Raw genomic sequence first — 24,594 nt, forward strand, 5'->3', positions numbered from 1 at the left:
ATAGTAATATTTTTTGTCCAGATAGTTGTTTCAGTCGAATATTGATTTTAGAATACTCAGCTATTTATAGTTAGAAATCGTTTCTGAAGCATTTCCTTACTATCAACATATTCTTTGCTCGAAGCGACATCCGATATCACCCGCAACAGATTCTATCTTACATAACCTACTGAACATATGTGTCCATGTTTCGATTCTTATGTTATTAACCAGAGGGGATATAATTAGGTTCGTCAAAGCCGGCATATGAAATATTCCCACAAGGCGGACCCCATTGATATAGACAACGGATGCCTCACATAAGCTGAAGATCAATCAATAACACTGACGAACAGAACTGTGTACTGGCTAATAACGAGTCGTCACGTTACCATCCAGATCTAACATATATCCTCATCCTCAAGACTATTATATGAACTGATGTGTATTTGATAAATAGAATTACAGAGACAAATCTTCAAATTCAAAGTAATGTGATTTCTATGGCTATCCGAGGGCAGGTGTTGCACCCGCCGAGTGACCTAGATTTCGTCTCACCAATAAACCAACACAAACACTGGCCGCTCCGAGGTAGCGAGGCTGGAATTTGACCTGAGGTACGTGCGGTGTCGTGGTGTTTGTTAATTCTTTATACCGATATAAGTACGAATGTAAATCACACATTCGTCTTGTGCATGTGGACGTTTATGTACGCTACAGCAATAATCTGTGCCCTCCAGATATAAATCGCAGTGTCGGCTGTTTCAGGGAGTGGTTTTGTATTTGAAAGGGTTCTTGCACAGGTTGTAGCAGAATGAACCACAGTAAGTCTTCATACTCACGAGTAAATGTGTCTGACCTATTTAAACAGTAACTACTTAGTAGAGGTTTGGTTATTGGCGTGAATAAATACGTGACCCTAAACACCGTATGATTCATATATATATATATATATATATATATATATATATATATATATATATATATATATATGATATATAATACTTATAATGATATTCATATATCATACAAACGACGTGAGATACAATATATGATATACATTATCATATATATCTAATTTAGTAAACATGATCCGAAATGATATGTATAATATTATATTGCCCAGATATACTTCATCGTACAGCTGACATGATATTCATGATGTTATATAACGCCTAGATACACTTCATCGTATAGCTGACAAGATATTCATGATGTTATATAACGCCTAGATATAATTCATCGTACAGACAACATGATATTCATAATGTTATACAACACCTAGATATACTTCATCGTACAGACGACATAATATTGATGATGTTATGTAATGCCTAGATATACTTCATCGTATAGTTGACATGATATTCATGATGTTATATAACGCCTAGATATACTTCATCGTCAATCTGACATGATATTCATGATGTTATATAACGCCTAGATATACTTCATCGTCCATCTGACATGATATTCATGATGTTATATATCGCCTAGATATACTTCATCGTACAGACGACATGATATTTATGATGATATTCATGATGTTATATATTGCCTAGATATACTTCATCGTACAGACGACATGATATTCATGATCTTGTATATTGCCTAGATAAACTTCATCGTACAGACGACATGATATTCATGATGTTATATAAGGCCTAGATGTACTTCATCGTACAGCTGACATGATATTCATGATGTTATATAACGCCTAGATGTACTTAAGTGTACATAGATGACATGATGTTCAAAATCGTAGTCAACCTGATATATAATCGTACATCCGATGAGATATTATTAATCACTGCCTTCACTCCACTCGACCTTCACCCTTCTGAAATGGGATTACCCTTCCGAAGTCACGTGAGCCCCTCTCCCCCCCCCCCCCCAACTCCCTTCCTCCTGTCATCATATATCTGCCGGGGACTTCCTTCAGGTCCTTGTTTTTCTACTGCACTTCGCCCTCAGGAGAGTTCAACACAGGTTACTCACGCTCAAGCTCACGTGTATCGTTTATAACAGTACATGACACCCCCGCTATATACCGCGTGCAAAAGTAGTACAAGTAGTGGTTCATAATGCGTCTGTCTCTGTTTATTCAGGGCAGATTATAGGTCCCCAGCACCCTATACCTGTCTGCCTGTGTTTATTCAGGGCAGATTATAGGTCCCCAGCACCCTATACCTGTCTGCCTGTGTTTATTCAGGGCAGATTATAGGTCCCCAGCACCCTATACCTGTCTGCCTGTGTTTATTCCTGTCAGATTATAGGTCCCCAGCACCCTATACCTGTCTGCCTGTGTTTATTCCGAGCAGATTATAGGTCCCCAGCACCCTATACCTGTCCGCCTGTGTGGATTCAGGGCAGATTATAAGTCCCCAGCACCCTATACCTGTCTGCCTGTGTTTATTCCGGGACAGACTGTAGGCTCCCAGCACCCTATGCCTGTCTGCCTGTGTTTATTCCGGGACAGACTGTAGGCTCCCAGCACCCTATACCTGTCTGCCTGTGTTTATTCCGGGACAGACTGTAGGCTCCCAGCACCCTATACCTGTCTGCCTGTGTTTATTCCGGGACAGACTGTAGGCTCCCAGCACCCTATACCTGTCTGCCTGTGTTTATTCCGGGACAGACTGTAGGCCCCCAGCACCCTATACCTGTCTGCCTGTGTTTATTCCGGGACAGACTGTAGGCTCCCAGCACCCTATACCTGTCCGTATTATAGGCATAAAATAATAGATAAAAGAATAGTAATTAACAAGTCATTAAAACACTCATAGTAATTATATAAATAAACAAGATGAGGGGCTAACAGAGTAAGAAATAGGTATAAAACATGGGAAGATATAGGAAGGGTAGGCGATATAGGAATTGAGGAGCACAGGAGACATACTGGGTCACTGTTAACCAGGGGTGACAGTAGTAGGTCGAGGGTCGGGGTGATAGAGCAAAACAATAAAGGTAACATAACAAAGGAACATACAGGTTGCCAAAGACAAAATAGATTGGGAGAAGAAACGTAAGGGAAATTGCCCTCGGATTCATATATGGTTTGCGGGGTGACAGTACAGACTCTGGAAGTCAAGACGGTCACATTACCACAAGTCCTAAAAAGAACCTAGAGATTAGACAACAGTGGGCTAGGACGACCTAATGTCAGGGGAGATAGGTGGATGGCCAATGACAATGGAAAAAAAGCTGTGTACATCTACGACCTAACTACGGTAATCCCCTCGTTCTTGGTGCTGACAGTCAGGGATGAGCGAGAGGTACAATGTCAGTACCCGAGGGCCTTGGACCTATTACCATAGTTCCTCCAACAAGCACAAAGAGTGATCTTTGTTTAACAGCTTTTATTCCCACTTTGTGTTGCCGGTCAGTTAACTCTATTTGTCACTTAAATACGAGACTTCGGCCGCAAAGCTTCAGTCTCGGTCAAAATGCTGGTTCGAAAGATCGTGACAAGAAGCCGAGAACGGAGTACCAGTCCATATGTTGTCTCCCCAGCCGCTCTCCCGATCTCGAGGCTTTTTGTCCGAGAGCGGAGCACCAGTCCTGATGTCGTCTCTGTGATGTATTGTCATTAACCACGAGAGCACGAGGTGATGATGATTGGTTTTTATTCACTCATCGTACACACACTTCACTTCCGGTTTCGGGTAACACTAATACCCGGATTCCATATTGTAGCGGAACACATATTCTGAGTATAATACGGAACGTAAACATTACATCCTCTTCTTTGTAGAATGTAACTTGGTAATGATGCACATAATATTATAACTGTCACTGGTCTCTGTAAAGTCTTCAAAACGTGCACTGATTGCATAAACGTACATGCACTTCTAAAGTCTCTGACCATCACTGCTTTCACTTAGACAAATTAAAATTGGTCCACAGAACATATCTTGTTCACCCACAGTTCCAAATTAGACCGTAATAACTAAAACTGCCATTTTTCTTGCTGATGTAAATCACATCACAACATATGCACTCTGATAAATTTCAGAAATTAAAATCAACATTTAACAAAAACCCAACAAATATGCAAACACAGTCACTGTTTGTTTGTTTAAAGAACCAATCTATCTGGAACTTTACGGACACGGGTCGATCTGCGGACTATAGTATGTTTATCTGGACTCGAGCGACTTGTATCACGTTCGACTACTGTCTCTTTGACATCGACAGCCGTTGATGGGATATCAGACACTTTGACATCACGCGTACCTGCCTGGGTCGACACGGGAATGTCATGAGTCGGACTGTACATCTGCTGTTTGGGGTTGTGCTGGATCACATTCTCAGGCTGGTAAACATCACTAGTGACACTCATGTTGTCATCATCTGACTGATTGTTCATTAAAGGAAGCTTCTTGAAAAAAGATGAGTTTCTCGTCACTGTTCTCCCTCCTCCTTCTGCGGTGTACATGCTGCCTTTCTGGGACACAATGATCATGGGGTCAATTTCATATGGTGTGTTTCCTTTCACCATGTTGAATGGTCTGTGTACCAAAACATTGTCACCAACTTGTAGATTACACGGTCGAACATTCCGTTTGTGGTCATGGTAGGTTTTCATTTTCTGTTTCTGTTCAGCATCTCGATTGCTAACAATCTCTGCCAAGGGATCGATGTAGGGAAGCTGTGGTAGCTTGTTCCTGACGATTCGTTTCAACAATAATGTCGCTGGGGCAACTCCTGTTGTCTCATGAGGCGATGTTCTGTACAACCGGAGGTAAGATTGTAAACCTTTTCTCCAGTTCTCACCTTTTGCCTTTGCCACTTTCACGTGCTTTTTCAAGGAGCCAACGAAGCGTTCAATGCCTCCGTTTGCACGGGGCCAAAGAGGGGTAACTCTTTGTATCTTGAAGGCGAGTGAATTGGCAAATCTCTTGTATTCGTCACTGGTAAATGGTGGGCCATTGTCAGACTTGACAACTTCGGGTGTTCCCATTGCTGCAAAGATTTTGTCCAACACGGGAATAACACACGATGCACTTGTGCTGGATACTGGTTCGACGAATGGGTATCTAGAGTAGTCGTCGATCAGCAGTAACACGGTTTCACCATCAATATGCGCAAAGTCAACACTCACCCTTTCAAATGGAGCTTTTGGTAAGGGAGACATTTTCAGGGGTTCTCGTTGCATGGTTGGCACAGCTATTTGGCACGGTTAGCATGATTTTATTTTCTGAGTGACCAATTTGTCCATAAGCGGGAACCAAACTTTCTCACGGAGTAATGCGATTGTTTTTACAATGCCCAGATGCCCTTCATGTGCAATATCAACCACACGTTCCTGGAGTAATGTTGGCACAACGATCCGATTGGACTTCAAGAGAATTGTGTCAGAACAGGCAAGCTCATGTTGGATTTTCTCGAATCTACTCATCTCTGCCAGTGACACGCCTGGTGGGGTTTCGTGCCACCTTCCAGATTTCAGAGCCGATATAACTGCCTGCAGGAGTTGATCATGCAATGTTGCATTCTCGATTTCGCTAAGTGTCATGGCTTTGGGAACAGCATTTCGCGAGACGTACGCGACATAACTTTCAGCAGACTGGTCTTCCTCTCCTGATCGGTCTGAAACAGGCAAAGGATGACGTGATGCGTAGTCTGCCGGGTTATTTGATCCAGGTCTGTACTCCACTGTGAAGCGATAATGCTGCAAGTCCATCAGCCATCTTTCGATTCTTGCCGATGGTCTTGATGCTGGATTGTTGAAGAGTGATACCAATGGTTGGTGATCAGTCACAACTGTAAACTCTTTACCGTAGAGGTACAAGTTGAAACGTTTGATTGCCCAATATATAGACAGTGCTTCTCTGTCGATTTGAGGGTAGCGCGACTCTGTGTCAGAGAGTGGATGGCTTGCAAAGTGAAGTGGTTTCACTTCGCCTGTGACAGGATCCTTCTGTGTCAACACCGCGCCAAGCCCAATGGGACTTCCGTCTACGAACAACATGCATGGCTTCTCGGGGTCAAAGTAACTGAGCGTTATGTTTTCAGATAACGCCATTTTGAGCCTGTCAAGAGCTTGTTGTTCGGTTTCACCCCAAGTCCAAGGAACATCCTTGCACGTGAGTCGACGCAGTGGTTTCGTGATGAGAGCAAAGTCTTTGATGAAACGACTACAGAATGACGCTGAACTCAGAATGCTGCGAACTTCAGAGGCATTTGTTGGTGGTTGGATGGCCTGTAGATCTGCCACCTTCTTTGGATCAGGTGAGATACCATCTGCGCTAAATCGATGACCGAAGAATAGCATGCTAGGCACACCAATCTCACACTTTGATGCATTGATTGTCAGGTTGCAGTCAGACAGACGCTGTAACACTTGTCGTAGGCGCTGATCATGCTCCGAAACATTTCTACCACCAATGTAGATATCGTCGCTGATATTGCGAGCACCTGGGATGCCTTGGATCACATCTCCAATCACTTTTTGGAATATTTCGGCTGAGCACGACATGCCAAAGTTGAGCCTTTTGTACCGGTAAAGCCCAATGTGCGTGGAAAATGCAGTCAAATTCCGAGAATCAGGGTGTAGCATGATTTGATGGTACCCTTGCTGGAGATCATGTTTGCTGAACAACTTACAGCCATTGAGGTCTGCTGCGATGTCATCAATCGTGGGTATAATGTGGCGTTCACGAATGATAGCACGGTTCACAGATCGCATATCCACACATATGCGTATGTCATCTGGGTTTCTCGTTTCGGTACAACAACAATCGGCGAGATCCATGGTGTCGGCCCGTTGCATTTCTCAATGATATCTGATTTCTCGAGCTCTTCGATTTTCTTTTCCACCTGTTTCCGAACGTGAAATGGAATTCTGCGATGTGGTTGTGTTACTGGTTTTATGTTCGGGTCAACGTAGACTCTGACAGGATTTCCCATGTATGCACCCATACCTTCTGTCACATTTGGAAATTCTTGTATGATTGACGGCAAAGTCGACTTCTCTGTTGACTTTTTTTGAGTTGACTTCTCACCAGTCGACACGTGTATGTTGTTGGCCACACGAATGAGGTTCAGCTTCTGTGATGTCTTCCAACTGACTAGTGAGCTACTTGGTCCACTCGCAACATAAAATGTCTCTCTACACTCCCTGTCTGAATATTCACAAGCCAGGTCTGCTTCAAATTTCCCCAAAATGTTCAATGGTGATATGGACATATAGGGGTAGATTTTGGTTTTGGATGAAATAAGTTGTGGTTTCGGGTTGAGTTTGTCAAAGTCACACTTGTTCATAATATTCACTGTAGCACCAGAGTCAGCCATGATTCGGATCGGGGAACCAGAAACTGAAATGTCGAAAAATGGTGAGTCAACCAGACTTGTTTTCGATAGCAGGAAGGTGTATTCTTCCTCACTACTTGTTTCGTGTGTAGCGCCAGCTACTGTGTTGTTTGTTTCATCTTCATGATTGACTGATCGAGCAGATTGTCTGTTTCTCCCTGGTGTGTGTTTCCAATTTCTTTGTTTCCAATTTCCTCTCCCACGGCCACGATTGAAATTGCCAGGTTTGCGGGGACTGGAATCTGGTTTAGAACGACACACGTGACTGAAATGATTTAATTTTCCACATTTGTGGCATACTTTTCCATGTGCTGGACAGGTGCCATGATGGGGATAGTGTCCTCCACACATTCCGCATGTTGTATTTTCCACTGTTACCCTTGGGCGTGGTTTCTGATCTCTCGCTCGGTGTGCATGCACTTGTTGCTGTGATTGCTGTGAACTGAACATGAGGTCATTTTCTTTAGCAACTTCCATGGAATGAGCGGTTTTCAAAATACTGTCAAGTGTCAGTGTTTGTTCAATGGCTTTACGTCTGAGTCTGTGATCACGTGTTCTTTGGATGATTTGCCGTTTAATTTCCAGGTTCTCATCATGAAACTCACACCGTTTTGCCAAGATCACTAACCGGGTATAAAATTCACTGACAGTCTCTCCACTTTGTTGCGTTTCCTGACGAAATGAGTACACAAGCTGATCAATGCATTTCTGCGGTTCAAAATGAGTCTTTAGCGCTTTCATCGCACACAAATAAACGTCCTTCCGGTCCTCGGCGTCCTCTGAAACCGCAGGAACAGTCAGCGTATCGAAAATGTCATTCACATTCTCACCCGAATAATGCAACAACAAAGCCTTTTTACGGTTTGCATCAGTGATGTCCGTGGCGAGGAATAGGTTTTCTAATCGCCTGAGGTACTTTGAGAAACGAGTAGGTGCTGTTTCTCGTGGTTGCAGTTCGAATTCTGCGAATGGGGGTAACGACGCCGCCATTTTATCTACGTACGGTCAACGTTGTGCGAGGGTAGGTGTGAACGAACTATGGAAAAAAGTCAATGTTGGTATCGATTCAAACACAAGAAAAGTGTCTCTCGCCAGTAATTACCTCTATGGTATCTGTAGAGGTCGGCCGATAGGCTGTTCGTCGCCATAATGTGATGTATTGTCATTAACCACGAGAGCACGAGGTGATGATGATTGGTTTTTATTCACTCATCGTAAACACACTTGACTTCCGGTTTCGGGTAACACTAATACCCGGATTCCATATTGTAGCGGAACACATATTCTGAGTATAATACGGAACGTAAACATTACAGTCTCCCTAGCCGCTCTCTAGCCGCTCTCTCGCCGCTCTTTTCGCTCTGGGGCTTTTGTCCCTTTTTAAATCGGTACCTACGTCACAGTTCTACTCATTTTTCCATGTATCATTGTTAACCACCTTTCCCCCCTACACTAGATGATTCTACCCCACTCTTGTCTCACCTCAAGGTCCTTTTTAGGACTTGTGGTAATGTAACCACCTCAACCCCCGGAATCTGGACTATTCCCCCCCAAACCATTTATGAACCCGAGGGCAATTTCCTCTACGTTTCCTCTCCCAATCTATTTTGTCTCTGGCAGCCTGCACATTCCCTTGCTATGATACTTTCATTGTTTTGCTCTGGTACTCCGACCCTCGACCCACTACTGTCACCCCTGGTTACTAGTGGCCCAGTATGTTTCCTGTGGTCTTCAACTCCAACATTGCCTGCCCTCAATATATCTTCCCATGTGTTATACCTATATCTTACTGTTTTAGCCCCTCATATTGCCTACTTATATAATTACTGTAGATGTCTTAATGAGTTGCTAATGACCATTATTTCATGCCTATAATATCTGCCTGTGTTTATTCCGGGACAGACTGTAGGCTCCCAGCACCCTATGCCTGTCTGCCTGTGTTTATTCCGGGACTGACTGTAGGCTCCCTGCACCCAATGCCTGTCTGCCTGTGTTTATTCCGGGACAGACTGTAGGCTCCCAGCACCCAATGCCTCTCTGCCTGTGTTTATTCCAGGACAGACTGTAGGTCCCCAGCACCCTATACCTGTCTGCCTGTGTTTATTCCGGGACAGACTGTAGGCTCCCTGCACCCAATGCCTGTCTGCCTGTGTTTATTCCGGGACAGACTGTAGGCTCCCAGCACCCAATGTCTCTCTGCCTGTGTTTATTCCGGGACAGACTGTAGGCTCCCTGCACCCAATGCCTGTCTGCCTGTGTTTATTCCGGGACAGACTGTAGGCCCCCAACACCCAATGCCTGTCTGCCTGTATTTATTCCGGGACAGACTGTAGGCTCCCAGCACCCTATACCTGTCTGCCTGTGTTTATTCCGGGACAGACTGTAGGCTCCCAGCACCCAATGCCTGTCTGCCTGTGTTTATTCCGGGACAGACTGTAGGCTCCCAGCACCCAATGCCTGTCTGCCTGTGTTTATTCCGGGACAGACTGTAGGCTCCCAGCACCCAATGTCTCTCTATCTGTGATTATTCCAGGACAGACTGTAGTCCCCCAGCACCCTATACCTGTCTGCCTGTATTTATTCCGGGACAGACTGTAGGCTCCCAGCACCCAATGCCTGTCTGCCTGTGTTTATTCCGGGACAGACTGTAGGCTCCCAGCACCCTATACCTGTCTGCCTGTGTTTATTCCGGGACAGACTTTAGGCCCCCAACACCCAATGCCTGTCTGCCTGTGCTTATTCCGGGACAGACTGTAGGCTCCTAGCACCCTATACCTGTCTGCCTGTGTTTATTCCGGGACAGACTGTAGGCTCCCAGCACCCTATACCTGTCTGCCTGTGTTTATTCCGGGACAGACTGTAGGCCCCCACCACCCAATGCCTGTCTGCCTGTGTTTATTCCGGGACAGACTGTAGGCTCCCAGCACCCTATACCTGTCTGCCTGTGTTTATTCCGGGACAGACTGTAGGCTCCCAGCACCCAATGCCTGTCTGCCTGTGTTTTTCCCGGGACAGACTGTAGGCTCCCAGCACCCAATGCCTCTCTGCCTGTGTTTATTCCGGGACAGACTGTAGGCCCCCAGCACCCTATACCTGTCTGCCTGTGTTTATTCCGGGACAGACTGTAGGCTCCCTGCACCCAATGCCTGTCTGCCTGTGTTTATTCCGGGACAGACTGTAGGCCCCCAGCACCCAATGCCTGTCTGCCTGTGTTTATTCCGGGACAGACTGTAGGCCCCCAGCACCCAATGCCTGTCTGCCTGTGTTTATTCCGGGACAGACTGTAGGCTCCCTGCACCCAATGCCTGTCTGCCTGTGTTTATTCCGGGACAGACTGTAGGCCCCCAGCACCCTATACCTGTCTGCCTGTGTTTATTCCGGGACAGACTGTAGGCTCCCTGCACCCAATGCCTGTCTGCCTGTGTTTATTCCGGGACTGACTGTAGGCTCCCAGCACCCAATGCCTGTCTGCCTGTGTTTATTCCGGGACAGACTGTAGGCTCCCAGCACCCTATACCTGTCTGCCTGTGTTTATTCCGGGACAGACTGTAGGCCCCCACCACCCAATGCCTGTCTGCCTGTGTTTATTCCGGGACAGACTGTAGGCTCCCAGCACCCTATACCTGTCTGCCTGTGCTTATTCCGGGACAGACTGTAGGCTCCCAGCACCCAATGCCTGTCTGCCTGTGTTTATTCCGGGACAGACTGTAGGCTCCTTGCACCCTATACCTGTCTGCCTGTGTTTATTCCGGGACAGACTGTAGGCTCCCAGCACCCTATACCTGTCTGCCTGTGTTTATTCCGGGACTGACTGTAGGCTCCCAGCACCCAATGCCTGTCTGCCTGTGTTTATTCCGGGACAGACTGTAGGCTCCCAGCACCCAATGCCTGTCTGCCTGTGTTTATTCCGGGACAGACTGTAGGCCCCCAGCACCCAATGCCTGTCTGCCTGTGTTTATTCCGGGACAGACTGTAGGCCCCCAGCACCCTATACCTGTCTGCCTGTGTTTATTCCGGGACAGACTGTAGGCTCCCAGCACCCAATGCCTGTCTGCCTGTGTTTTTTCCGGGACAGACTGTAGGCCCCCAGCACCCAATGCCTGTCTGCCTGTGTTTATTCCGGGACAGACTGTAGGCCCCCAGCACCCAATGCCTGTCTGCCTGTGTTTATTCCGGGACAGACTGTAGGCTCCCAGCACCCTATGCCTGTCTGCCTGTGTTTATTCCGGGACAGACTGTAGGCTCCCAGCACCCAATGCCTGTCTGCCTGTGTTTATTCCGGGACAGACTGTAGGCTCCCAGCACCCAATGCCTGTCTGCCTGTGTTTATTCCGGGACAGACTGTAGGCCCCCAGCACCCAATGCCTGTCTGCCTGTGTTTATTCCGGGACAGACTGTAGGCCCCCAGCACCCAATGCCTGTCTGCCTGTGTTTATTCCGGGACAGACTGTAGGCTCCCTGCACCCAATGCCTGTCTGCCTGTGTTTATTCCGGGACAGACTGTAGGCCCCCAGCACCCTATACCTGTCTGCCTGTGTTTATTCCGGGACAGACTGTAGGCTCCCTGCACCCAATGCCTGTCTGCCTGTGTTTATTCCGGGACTGACTGTAGGCTCCCAGCACCCAATGCCTGTCTGCCTGTGTTTATTCCGGGACAGACTGTAGGCTCCCAGCACCCTATACCTGTCTGCCTGTGTTTATTCCGGGACAGACTGTAGGCCCCCACCACCCAATGCCTGTCTGCCTGTGTTTATTCCGGGACAGACTGTAGGCTCCCAGCACCCTATACCTGTCTGCCTGTGTTTATTCCGGGACAGACTGTAGGCTCCCAGCACCCAATGCCTGTCTGCCTGTGTTTTTCCCGGGACAGACTGTAGGCTCCCAGCACCCAATGCCTCTCTGCCTGTGTTTATTCCGGGACAGACTGTAGGCCCCCAGCACCCTATACCTGTCTGCCTGTGTTTATTCCGGGACAGACTGTAGGCCCCCAGCACCCAGTGCCTGTCTGCCTGTGTTTATTCCGGGACAGACTGTAGGCCCCCAACACCCAATGCCTGTCTGCCTGTGTTTATTCCGGGACAGACTGTAGGCTCCCAGCACCCTATACCTGTCTGCCTGTGTTTATTCCGGGACAGACTGTAGGCTCCCAGCACCCAATGCCTGTCTGCCTGTGTTTATTCCGGGACAGACTGTAGGCTCCCAGCACCCTATACCTGTCTGCCTGTGTTTATTCCGGGACAGACTGTATGCCCCCAGCACCCTATACCTGTCTGCCTGTGTTTATTCCGGGACAGACTGTAGGCTCCCAGCACCCAATGCCTGTCTGCCTGTGTTTTTTCCGGGACAGACTGTAGGCCCCCAGCACCCAATGCCTGTCTGCCTGTGTTTATTCCGGGACAGACTGTAGGCCCCCAGCACCCAATGCCTGTCTGCCTGTGTTTATTCCGGGACAGACTGTAGGCCCCCAGCACCCTATACATGTCTGCCTGTGTTTATTCCGGGACAGACTGTAGGCCCCCAGCACCCCGTATTTAATGTGTCTGTGGTGACACCGGGGCAGGTCCCCACCGCCTAATGCATGACGCCAGATTCGACTAAAATGATTAGTCGGTTGGTTCCACTGTGTGACCTGGCTGAGTGTATGTCATTGTCACTGATGCTGTCAACCACTGGTTTGCCTGGTCCGGATTCGAGTATCTACAGGGACGTCTCATTAATGCTGGAATATTGATGACCTTTGGTTTTAAACAATATTCATTGACTCATTTACCCAGTCACCCCTTAAGACGTATGTCATTTAGAGTATTGTGTTGCTAAAAGTTGTGATCGAAATACGTGTTACATTCACATCTTGCTTTCTATATCCATAGCCTTTCATCCATAACCTTTTTTGTCAATTCTACGTGTATGTAATATCTTTATATATCTATTATAACCATAATTCGTGCAGTCTCACCAGTCGTGTTAATAGCCTCTTGACATTTGCCATTTTTAAATAATACAAATCTAATGTGTACGAGCCTTTAGCATCTGACACAGCAAACCTGTTGGCTGTGCTGACAAGGTGCCTCTCACGGCCAACAGACTGTTGCTCCGCCAACACCTGGCCTCACGATAACATCTAATTACAGATCGTAGAGACGTCAGACGGAGAAACAACGTCATGACATCGGCAGTCACGAAGGTAAGTGACAGACTGTTGTTGATGGGGAGGGTCGATAGTTTCAATCGATAGCCTCGGGTCTTGTTTGCGGTTACTTCCTGAATCTGATGATGTTTTCACCATCACACTACATGTGACTACATTAATCCTCTGTATCGAAACTGAACATCACGATGTCGTACAACCAGCCATTGCTATATGCTGCGATATTGTGATAAACCGTTAGAACTGTACTGGATCCTACTCCACAGTGAAATCCGTTTTTACTTTTGGACGAATTATGGTCAAGGAAGTCGTAATACACGTGAATAAGAAGCTGTACACAATGAAAACAAAAAAATATCGTATGATACATGGGTCTTTGCAAATATATTTATGTTTGCTTACCGCTACGATGTCCTGTGATGGATGTGAGCCAGAGAGATCTATGTCAACTTCAAGGTGTAACATTCAAAGGTGTGCATAATTTTATAACTAAAAATATCGTATGATACATGGGCCTTTGCAAATATATTTATGTTTGCTTACGGCTACGATGTCCTGTGATGGATGTGAGCCAGAGAGATCTATGTCGACTTCAAGGTGTAATATTCAAAGGTGTGCATAATTTTATAACTAAAAATATCGTATGATACATGGGTCTTTGCAAATATATTTATGTTTGCTTACGGCTACGATGTCCTGTGAAGACATAGTGGTATGAAGTGATGCAGCTTAGTGGTCAGTGTGTATGAAGGTCGTGGTCAAATCCCATGATACTTTCCCCAACTGTGATCCCTGGTCATAACGGTTTTTGGTTTCAGCCAGGGGTCAACGACCTTCGTGACGTTCATACCATACTAATCTGGACAGACTGTGATATAACTGAAATATACTGTTCACTCAATATACCTAGAGAATGATCACGATGGCGTGGGAAACACACGTGAGTGTCCACACACTAGCATCTCAGTGGGTATTATTTGTCCACGAACATTGGCGCCCAGCCTATATTTGGCCTAACAGGTTGAATTGTAACTATAACCATGCAGCAAAAGGATCACTATGACCGTACAGAGGGTGCATTCCCCTTTTCCAGAAAGCTGTGCATTCCCCTTTTCCAGAAAGCTGTGCATTCCCCTTTTCCAGAAGTCTGTGCATTCCCCTTTTCCAGAAATTTGTGCATTCCCCTTTTCCAGAAATTTGTGCATTCCCCTTTTCCAGAAATCTGTGCATTCCCCTTTTCCAGAAATCTGTGCATTCCCCTTTTCCAGAAGTTTGTGCATTCCCCTTTTCCAGAAATTTGTGCATTCCCCTTTTCCAGAAATCTGTACATTCCCCTTTTCCAGAAATTTGTGCATTCCCCTTTTCCAGAAATTTGTGCATTCCCCCTTTCCAAAGAGATGCACAATCACCTTCATTTGTCAAATCACACAGATTATATTCTAGGCCGGGACGACGTAAACAGAATAACCTACTACGCGTTCAGCCTACCATGATGGTCCATATATGGTAGAAAATTGATGTCGTCATTATATATGTATATATTGTCGATAACGTCCATTTAACCACAGAGAGTTCCGCAGGCGTTGTTACTTGAGCCTTCATTCCTTTTCAATCTGCTTTGAGTGTACCGTTAGTGAGTTTACAGAGCGGCGGGGAGACGCATGACAAACCAATATTATGTGGACACTTCACCCGTCAGCATTGAACAATGCTGAAGGACAGATAATATACGTCAAACCCAGAGTACGCTTGTACTCGATCTTTTTTCGAGCGAAATCGTTTCGTATTACCGAAATGAATTTTCTCATAATGTAACAGTGCACAATTAGTCAGCAAGGATTGTAAGAAATAGCATTTTAGCTCACGAGTAAAAAGTACCTATGTTTCAACTATCTGGCGGGGTTGGGATTGGGGGTTTTGGGAGGGGGGGGGGGGATTCTACAACGTATCGGTCACATCACGGCGTGCCAGCTCTATGTGCCTCAGGTTATGCAGCGGATCCTGGCACAACCAAGGGAGACAATTCTTCACAGTAATTTGTGGAGCCTTAGATGAATGGTGCACCCTTTCTGCAGCCACCCTTTCCGCAGATCTTCAAAATCGAAAACAAATTGAAACAAACGAAACCTGTTTTAGTAAAAAATGGAGTTAATAATAATGGAATATGCTTTAATTTTTTTTTTAGACGTACCAAACCTTCAACGGGAAGGAGGCGGAGCCTAATGAAACACAAGATGAGGTAAGGATGCATTGATTCTTTATCTTGGTTATCATTGGCATCCTGTTTGCCATATGCATTAAAGGTGCACGGGTGGTCTAGTGGGCTAAGGTTCCAGCGATTCCTTGCGCGGAGTTGTGTCCCTTACCCACACCAGGATCATGTGTTCATGGGTTTGAATCCAAGATTCTGCCTGTTTATGATGAGCATTTTACCAGTAATAGTTGGTTTTAACGAGGCGATGGGTGTCAACGGCTTGCCTCATTTTGGAGCTTCTCTGGCCCAGCAAACAGACATCGTGATTCACCTGAATAGTTTACAACAGAATGCAATATCTGTAGAATATGTGAAATATCTTGTGAAATATGCACGTCAACATTTTTTATAATTTTAAAATAATTTGTTACGATAATCTGCTACCTGTCACGAAGGGAAACACTATTAAATAGTATTTTGTTAGTTCATCGAGGGGAGGTCGGGTAGCCGAGTGGTTAAAGCGTTCGCTCGTCAGGCCGAAGACCCGGGTTCGATTCCCGACATGGGTACAATGTGTGAAGCCCATTTCTGGTGTCCCCCGTCGTGATATTGCTGGAATATTGCTAAAATTGGCGTAAAACAATACTCACTCACTCACTAGTTCATAGAGCCGCATCTCTTCAGACATCCCCTATCATCAGCCTGACATGCTTGACATGACTAAAATACTGTTAAACCAAATGAACTCACTCACTCATACCAGACACTCTGGTACCGTTTAGTTTTTAGGAAGATTGGAAGATTGGGGTGTAACGCCATTTTGAAACAATGGCAATGTATTTTACTGTTGAGTAAAGTGTGTCACTCTTCCAGAGTGATGTGAAGACAAGGAGTAAAGCGTTGCGGGAACGGGAAGACATCTTTCTGTGGTCCGGCGGCATCGCCTTCATTGTCATCCTCATCGGCATCATCTTCGGCATAGGTAACAGCACAGCTAACTGATTCTTCGGAACCACCATCTTTTTTTCAGTTTGTTCTGTGTGAGTTTATGATGAGACTCAGATGAAAATAAGTCACTTCGACGTAAATTACAGCTGCCCTACCAAAGACCCCCATGCATCGATCCCATTTGCGTGGATCGATGCTCATGATGTCAATCACTGGTTTGTCTGGGCCAGACTCGATTATTTCCAGACCGCCGTCATATAGCTGGAATATTGCTGAGTGTGGCGTTAAAAAAACAACCAACCAACCAATCAACCAACCAACCAACCAAAGACCCCAAATGTAAAAAAAAGCCTCTCCAGAAACTGGTAAACATCTTTTTTCGGATTACGATGCATACATATAAGCTGCGTGAAGTTCATTGATACTCGGGGCGGTCGGGTAGCCTAGTGGTTAAAGCGTTCGCTCATCAGGCCGAAGACCCGGGTTCGATTTCCGACATGGGTACAATGTGTGAGGCCCATTTCTGGTGTCCCCCGCCGTGATATTGCTGAAATATTGCTAAAAGCGGCGTAAAACCATACTCACTCACTCACTCACTATTTGATACTCACGAGGAATACACATTGATTTTTCATCTTTCACTCAGGCCACGCTAGACACTGGGATGCGCAGTCAGGGCACACGCACAACACCAGCGCCACCTCACGGGAGAGGTTCCTCCCAGAACCATTTGTACCGGAACCGGGCGTAAAAGGGAGGTAAGTACAAATGACAAGTTCGTGTAAGCACATAGGCCTACCTGTGGCTCAAGTTATGTAAGCCATACCGCCACCACTACACGTCACTCTTAATCTTTCAGCAGTTGTCATGCATTGCCTAACACCTTTAGTATAAATTATCTATGGCTGTTCATTCCTCGCCCTTAAATTCTATTTGTTTGTTGTTTTTTGTCTAACGACGCACTCAGCACTATTCCAGCTATTTGACGGCGGTCTGTGTATAATCGAATCTGGACCATACAATCCAGTGATTGATATCATGAGCATCGGGTCTGACCACCCAGTCCATTTGTCAACAAATGCATAAGGTACGACCTTGAGAGAGAGGGTGATCCCTACTACTTCTATGTTTTAAATAAGCTGTCTGACCCCTCCCCCAGGTACGGCGTTGAGCCCGACTCCCGGTGGTACTACTGGAAGCTCCCCCCGGACAGAGTGACCCCCTACACACAACTGTTTGCCTGGCTCTGCTACATCGGACACCAGGTTTTGACTTGGACGGTCCTGTACATCGCCCAACACCACAAGGTATTCTACCTTGACACTGGAGAAAGCTTGATTCTGATTGGTTAAAAGAGGTTTCCCCTTTTAAATATACTAAGCTTTTCATACAAACAACGTGCGTATGAATACATCGATAGCCTACATATCGTATCATTAAAAATGCCTACCGATCGCGAAAGCGCTCGGTTGCAAATTAAAATAGGAGGTATCTACTCTACAGTGGGACGACATCAGATTTCCAAACACACTTTGTAGTTGATCTCCTACATACCCCGTCTTCACGTCATCAATACCGCCTCCGTGGTCTAGTTTATAGAGTGTCTGCCTAGAGAACGGAAGATAGGTTGGTCGATATCTGGCCGCGTCATACAAAAAGACGTTAAAAGATGGTACTTGTTGTTACCCTGCCTTGAGCACGACATAAGGGGTTAAAACAAGGACTGTTCGCCTCGGAGACAGTGTATTGTGTCTGAGTGGGGTGCACTATAAAACTGACGTTAGCCCGGGCAAGTACAAGCAGCCACGTACATACTCCTGTGCATACACGTAGCTATATAAATGCGATAGTCCAGAACGCGACGTATACCCCACCCCACCTCACTAAACAGGAGTTCACTGGTGGCATAGCAAACGTCCTCAAGGGGTAATCTTAACAATGTTTATATCGAATCACGTTCCCAATCTTTAATTGCAACGAAACGGCGGAAGCCGTTGAAAACGTCTCGATGAAGTTGATATGGAGTTACACACGCATTAGGCACGAGTTCTCCATAACTATGTAGTTTTTGGGTATTCTATCATGTAAAAACACCTCAAGTTTGCAAAATTGCCTGATCACATCGCATTCTACTTTTAGCCATTATCAGATTCCTGGTACAAAACTCGATTGTTCTGCTGTATCAGATATGTTGTACTTCTACCATAGTCAAATGAATCTCCTTTTCTAGGCCCAGGTGACGAAGTCCCAACGTTACAGCACCCGACTCACCAAGTGGAACTATATTTCCTTCGGTCTCCATGTATTCTTCCACCTTCTCCATCTTGCGCAGACGCACACGACGTATGACGCTCTTGCGTCCGATGTGTCTATTGCCAGCTCTCAAAGTAAGCCATCTTGTCAATGTAGCTCGATCCCCGGCATGATCGAACGTTTTATGCGTGTATTGGATATTGAAGGATTTCCCCTCAATGATTATTCCTTTACAGTAGAAACTTGAGTGAGTTGCGTTTAACGTCGCTGTGAAAAGGATTCCAGTGATATCCCGGCGTGCCAACTTAATGTGGGGGGAAAGCCGGAAGTGATGCAGGTCTCAGACGTTTATCACTTTTATCAAACCCTCAAACACGGGTGTGGTGCTGACAAACCTAGAAACATAATCGGGGCGAACTGGGATTCGAACCCACAATCGTAGGTTCCTGGCGTGTCCAAGGGACGCAACTCATGGCCGTTGCGGTCAGAGGCCGTGCAATTTACTGTGCAGGGATATGTCCCGAAGCTGTCTCGATTCCTAGAGCATGGGTTCGAATCCAAGATTCGCCATAACTATGATCCTTGGTTTTTCAGCATACCTGTTCACATTAAGCTGATACGCCGTTTGAATTTAAAAAAAACTATTTTATGAAGCGTTAAACACAACTCACTCATTTTGCAAAGTTAACTAATTTATTGATAGGGGTTGTCTTCACAATATTCTTGTGATGAAGGGTCGTTCGATTGTGAAAACGAAGATCCACCATGGCTATAACGTGTAAAAGCTTAGTGTCCCCTGCTGTGATACTGCTGCAATATTGCTGCAATATTGCTTAACGTGGCATATAAACTCACTGACTAATGTAAAACAATGGACCATACTTATCAACTTTTATGACTGATACATTGCCCATCAATGCGACCATGACTGTTGTCCATTGCCCACCAATACGACCATGACTGATGTACATTGCCCACCGACACGACCATGACTGATGTACATGGTCACCAATACGACCATGACTGATGTACATTGCCCACCAATACGACCATGACTGATGTACATTAACCACCAATACGACCATGATTGATGTACATTGCTCACCAATACGACCATGATTGATGTACATTGCCCACCAATACGACCATGACTGATGTACATTGCTCACCAATACGACCATGAATGATGTACATTGCCCACCAATACGACCATGACTGATGTACATTGCCCATCGACACGACCATGACTGATGTACATTGCTCACCAATACGACCATGACTGATGAACATTGCTCACCAATACGACCATGACTGATGTACATTGCCCACCAATACGACCATGACTGATGAACATTGCTCACCAATACGACCATGACTGATGTACATTGCCCATCGACACGACCATGACTGATGTACATGGTCACCAATACGACCATGACTGATGTACATTGCCCATCGACACGACCATGACTGATGTACATGGTCACCAATACGACCATGACTGATGTACATGGTCACCAATACGACCATGACTGATGTACATTGCCCATCGACACGACCATGACTGATGTACATGGTCACCAATACGACCATGACTGATGTACATGGTCACCAATACGACCATGACTGATGTACATGGTCACCAATACGACCATGACTGATGTACATGGTCACCAATACGACCATGACTGATGTACATTGCTCACCAATACGACCATGACTGATGTACATTGCTCACCAATACGACCATGACTGATGTACATTGCCCATCGACACGACCATGACTGATGTACATGGTCACCAATACGACCATGACTGATGTACATTGCTCACCAATACGACCATGACTGATGTACATGGTCACCAATACGACCATGACTGATGTACATTGCTCACCAATACGACCATGACTGATGTACATTGCCCATCGACACGACCATGACTGATGTACATTGCTCACCAATACGACCATGACTGATGTACATGGTCACCAATACGACCATGACTGATGTACATTGCTCACCAATACGACCATGACTGATGTACATTGCTCACCAATACGACCATGACTGATTCTAGTTGTTCACTCCAGGCTCCGTCGTCATGATTCTGGTGTTCATCATGTTGATCGAGTATCGAGACCGGGGCATCGTCTTCCTGTGGCCCACTGACCTTCAGCAGGACAAGTTCAGCAAGAAACTCAGACTGGATCAGGCGGCCTTCACCTTCATAAGACGTTACCATGGTTACGCCTTTGCTTGGGGCGCCATCTATACGTTTTGGTACCACCCGATGGAAAACACATGGGGTCATGCCTTAGGGTTCTTCCACACTTGGATAATAATGCTGCAAGGTAGATATCTATGTGTCCATGTGCTGGTCATCGATGTCGGCAACAGTTAGCCATACATGTTATTGTGTATCCGTCGTCATGGACACATTTGAGCTCTCTTTTAGTACGGAAACCGTTTTGGTCCAGAAAACGGCTTTCTAGACGATTGCTGTTTCGAAAGTATATATTGGTGAGGTGAGGTGAAATTGGATTTAACGTCGCGTCCAAGATTATGGCACTTATATAGCGACGTGCATGCAGGTTTCTGTGTGTGTGTGTGTGTGTGTGCGTGTGTCTGTGTGTGTGTGCGTGCGTGCGTATGGGGTTGTGCGCGCGTGTGGATGCTTGTGCTAGTCTGGACTAAAGCCCATTTTATAGTAAGCCCAGACACAGTATACTGACTCCGAGCCAACCAGTCCTTGGTTTACCCCCTTCATGCAGAGCGCCATTCAGGGCTACAACAAATACCATCTTTTAAGGTCTTTTAGTATGACGCGGTCAGGGATCGAACCCCCGACTTTCCGCTCTCCGGGCAGACGCTCTATCCACTAGACCACGGATGCGGCCACGTATTTGACAGCAAATTATACCGTCCACACGTACATTAACGGGGTGCCACAGAATATCATACTTATGTGAGGCGAAGGGGAAGCCTAGTGGATAACGCGTTCTCATGTCGCGACGAATGCAGGGTTCGATTCCCTCCATGGGTAGAATGTGTGAATCCATTTTTTTCTGTTCCCGTCGTGATGTTGCTGGAATATTGTAAAAGCGGCGTAAAACCCTCCTCACTCATGCGTATGTCTATCCGGTAGTTTCAGAGGATATGTTTTATGTTTTCATGTGTGGGTATGCGAGTGAGTGAGTATGGTTTTACGCCGCTTTTAGGAATATTCCAGCAATATCACGTCGGGGACAGAAAAAAGGATTCACACATTTTACACATGTAGGGAATCACCAGATATGGGCTTCACACATTGTACCCATGTCAGGAATGGAACCCGGGTCTTCGGCGTGACTAGCGAACGCTTAAACCACCCGGCTACCCGACCGCCCCTGTGTCGGTATGCACTGGAAACATGTTTTTGATCACATATCCCCGTGTTTTTTCTTCTAGGCAGTTTGATTTATACCAACTTCCATCTTAACAAATACTGGCGGCTGCTTTTGGAGACCTGGGTCACACTCCACGGCACCGTGGTCGCCCTGCAGACTGGAGGGCCGGATCTCCTTGGCACCAAGCTTTGGCCGATGTTCTGTTTTGGATTTTCCTTTCTCATTGTCGTGTCACAGGTGCGTGTGAATAGCGTAACAAGCGTCCGTTTCATATTATTGATTGATTGGCATTCTAGAAGTTGTGAGTAAGTTAGAAAAGGTACAACTTTATGTTTCTTGCAAAAAGCGACGTTTCTATGTAGACTCTCTCACCGTTGTGGAGTGACAACAACCAAGTGATTAGATGTATACAAGTATGTGCATGATATGTTGTGATAAGCAGCCGATTAACATTGACAACAACGGTTAATGTTAATCTGTTGCAACATGTCATACATATGTACCTCGCTTGGCTGTTGTCACTCAGGCTTGAGGGGCGATCGGGTAGCCTAGTGGTTAAAGCGTTGGCTCGTCACGCCGAAGAACCGGGTTCGATTCCCGACATGGGTACAATGTGTGAAGCCCATTTCTGGTGTCCCCCGCCGCGATATAGCTGGATATTGCTTAAAGCGGCGTAAAACCATACTCACTCCAGCTCACTCCAGCTTGAATGCAATAAACCGGAAGTTGTTATCCATAATGTTGTAGGTTTACTTAGTCAAGGCAGCACTGAGAATATGTATAAAACACTTATTGTGGAAAGCCCGCGTTGGGGGCACTGCTTGTTGAAAAAAACAACATGTGTGTATTTACTGAGGGACATTACTCCGAACTTACGATTCGTTGATCTGAAATAATACATTGCGAACTGTTATATTCACGAAGTTTGCAGCAAACACATGTCTTAATCATGTACCCTTTTGGGGGGCCTAACGGTCAAGTAAGGGTTCATCTCAAACAGAAATGTGTACGTCGTATCAAAGCCCTGTAATTGAAAACAGTTTTGCACTACACTTTACAACTAATATCTCCTCGACCGCAATCCTATCTGGATCGGTCGGGATACTATGAAAGGGTTGTCCATTCGCTTTGGGGCCATTCGCTTGCACAAAGCGATCTCGGCGCTACGACTATCGTAAGCCTATGTTAAGGTATGGGAGTTACGATCATCTAAGATCGTTTTTTGCAAGTGGGCCCAGGACTGCTTTATGTAATGTCAATCTTAGCCACTAATTTTATTTGTGCGTCTGGGCCATATACCCGACAGGACTGAATCCCGACGGGGTCACAAGCTCCTAGCCTGACCAAATCGTGTTCGAAGGGAAGTTTAATTTGAACTGGACTGTACTAATAAATAATGGTCTTCATTTACCCTCTCTATTTAAGATATTTTCGTTGCCGTTCTGGCGGAAGATCCATGCTGCATTTCGAGTTATCCCCCTTGCCATCTACATCGGCGTTATCCTGTACATGTACAGCTGGATCCCGGACGCTCAAGGTCGCACGTTCGTCAGACTCCAGGAGGTTGTCCGCATCCCCGCCGTGTATTATCTAGGTTTCATATACGCATGGCTGCTGTTTTTTGGGCTTTATAAGTTGGAGACGAAACTGAGAGACGTGAAGAAGAACCCGTCGACCTTGAAGAAGGCCGTCGGTCTTGTGTTCTCTTTCGCCATGTTTGTCATCTTCGTTGGGATAAGTGTCAGTATTCAGATGTATGACGTCCAGCAGGGGCTGATTATTATGATGATTATGCTAGTGTTTGTGTTCGTCACCGGCGTGTGCTTGGTGTGTGTGAGCATCAACCAGACACTGCCCAGCGTTCAAGTGACGCGAGACAAGAACGAGAGTAACAGGACGCCAGGCGGTGACCACAATGGTGTTGCTAACAATGTTACATGCCGGCTGTAATAAACGTGTTATTGTATGCTAACAATGTTACACACCGGCTGTAATAAACGTGTTATTGTATGCTAACAATGTCAACACCGGCTGTAATAAACGTGTTATTGTATGCTAACAACGTTACACACCGGCTGTAATAAACGTGTTATTGTATGTTAACAACGTTACACACCGGCTGTAATAAACGTGTTATTGTATGCTAACAATGTTACACACCGGTTGTAATAAACGTGTTATTGTATGCTAACAACGTTACACACCGGCTGTAATAAACGTGTTATTGTATGTTAACAACGTTACATTCCGGCTCTGATAAAGATGTTATTGTATGCTAACAACATTACACACCGGCTGTAATAAACGTGTTATTGTATGTTAACAATGTTACACACCGGCTGTAATAAACGTGTTATTGTATGCTAACAA

The 24,594-nt window shown here is 45.8% G+C and overlaps 2 protein-coding genes across 2 annotated transcripts; one reads left to right on the forward strand and one right to left on the reverse strand.

The window, feature by feature from the left end:
- The first annotated feature begins 542 nt into the window (after positions 1-542).
- LOC139466059 (uncharacterized) lies at positions 543-24,174 on the forward strand. Its single transcript, XM_071248074.1, has 10 exons — positions 543-596; positions 13,425-13,477; positions 15,627-15,680; positions 16,509-16,617; positions 17,230-17,341; positions 17,743-17,890; positions 18,814-18,970; positions 20,929-21,189; positions 22,286-22,461; positions 23,650-24,174. The coding sequence occupies exons 2-10, from the start codon at positions 13,457-13,459 to the stop codon at positions 24,172-24,174; spliced, it is 1,563 nt and encodes a 520-aa protein (XP_071104175.1). The 5' UTR covers positions 543-596; positions 13,425-13,456.
- On the reverse strand, positions 6,658-7,275 carry LOC139466058 (uncharacterized). The gene has a single exon (XM_071248073.1). It carries the CDS (start codon positions 7,273-7,275, stop codon positions 6,658-6,660), a length of 618 nt encoding a protein of 205 aa, XP_071104174.1.
- Positions 24,175-24,594: the final 420 nt, after the last annotated feature.

The sequence above is a fragment of the Haliotis cracherodii genome, unplaced genomic scaffold (assembly GCF_022045235.1).
Source record: "Haliotis cracherodii isolate W230 unplaced genomic scaffold, xgHalCrac1.p SCAF_18, whole genome shotgun sequence".
Taxonomy (NCBI): Eukaryota; Metazoa; Mollusca; class Gastropoda; order Lepetellida; family Haliotidae; genus Haliotis; species Haliotis cracherodii.

Coding starts and splice junctions, on each gene's coding strand:
- LOC139466058 (XM_071248073.1), bottom strand. CDS start 7,275: ATGGCTGACTCTGGTGCTACAGTGAATATTATGAACAAGTGTGACTTT.
- LOC139466059 (XM_071248074.1), top strand. CDS start 13,457: ATGACATCGGCAGTCACGAAG. Junction 15,681..16,508: donor CTAATGAAACACAAGATGAG/GTAAGGATGCAT, acceptor TCACTCTTCCAG/AGTGATGTGAAGACAAGGAG. Junction 17,891..18,813: donor ACATCGCCCAACACCACAAG/GTATTCTACCTT, acceptor CTCCTTTTCTAG/GCCCAGGTGACGAAGTCCCA.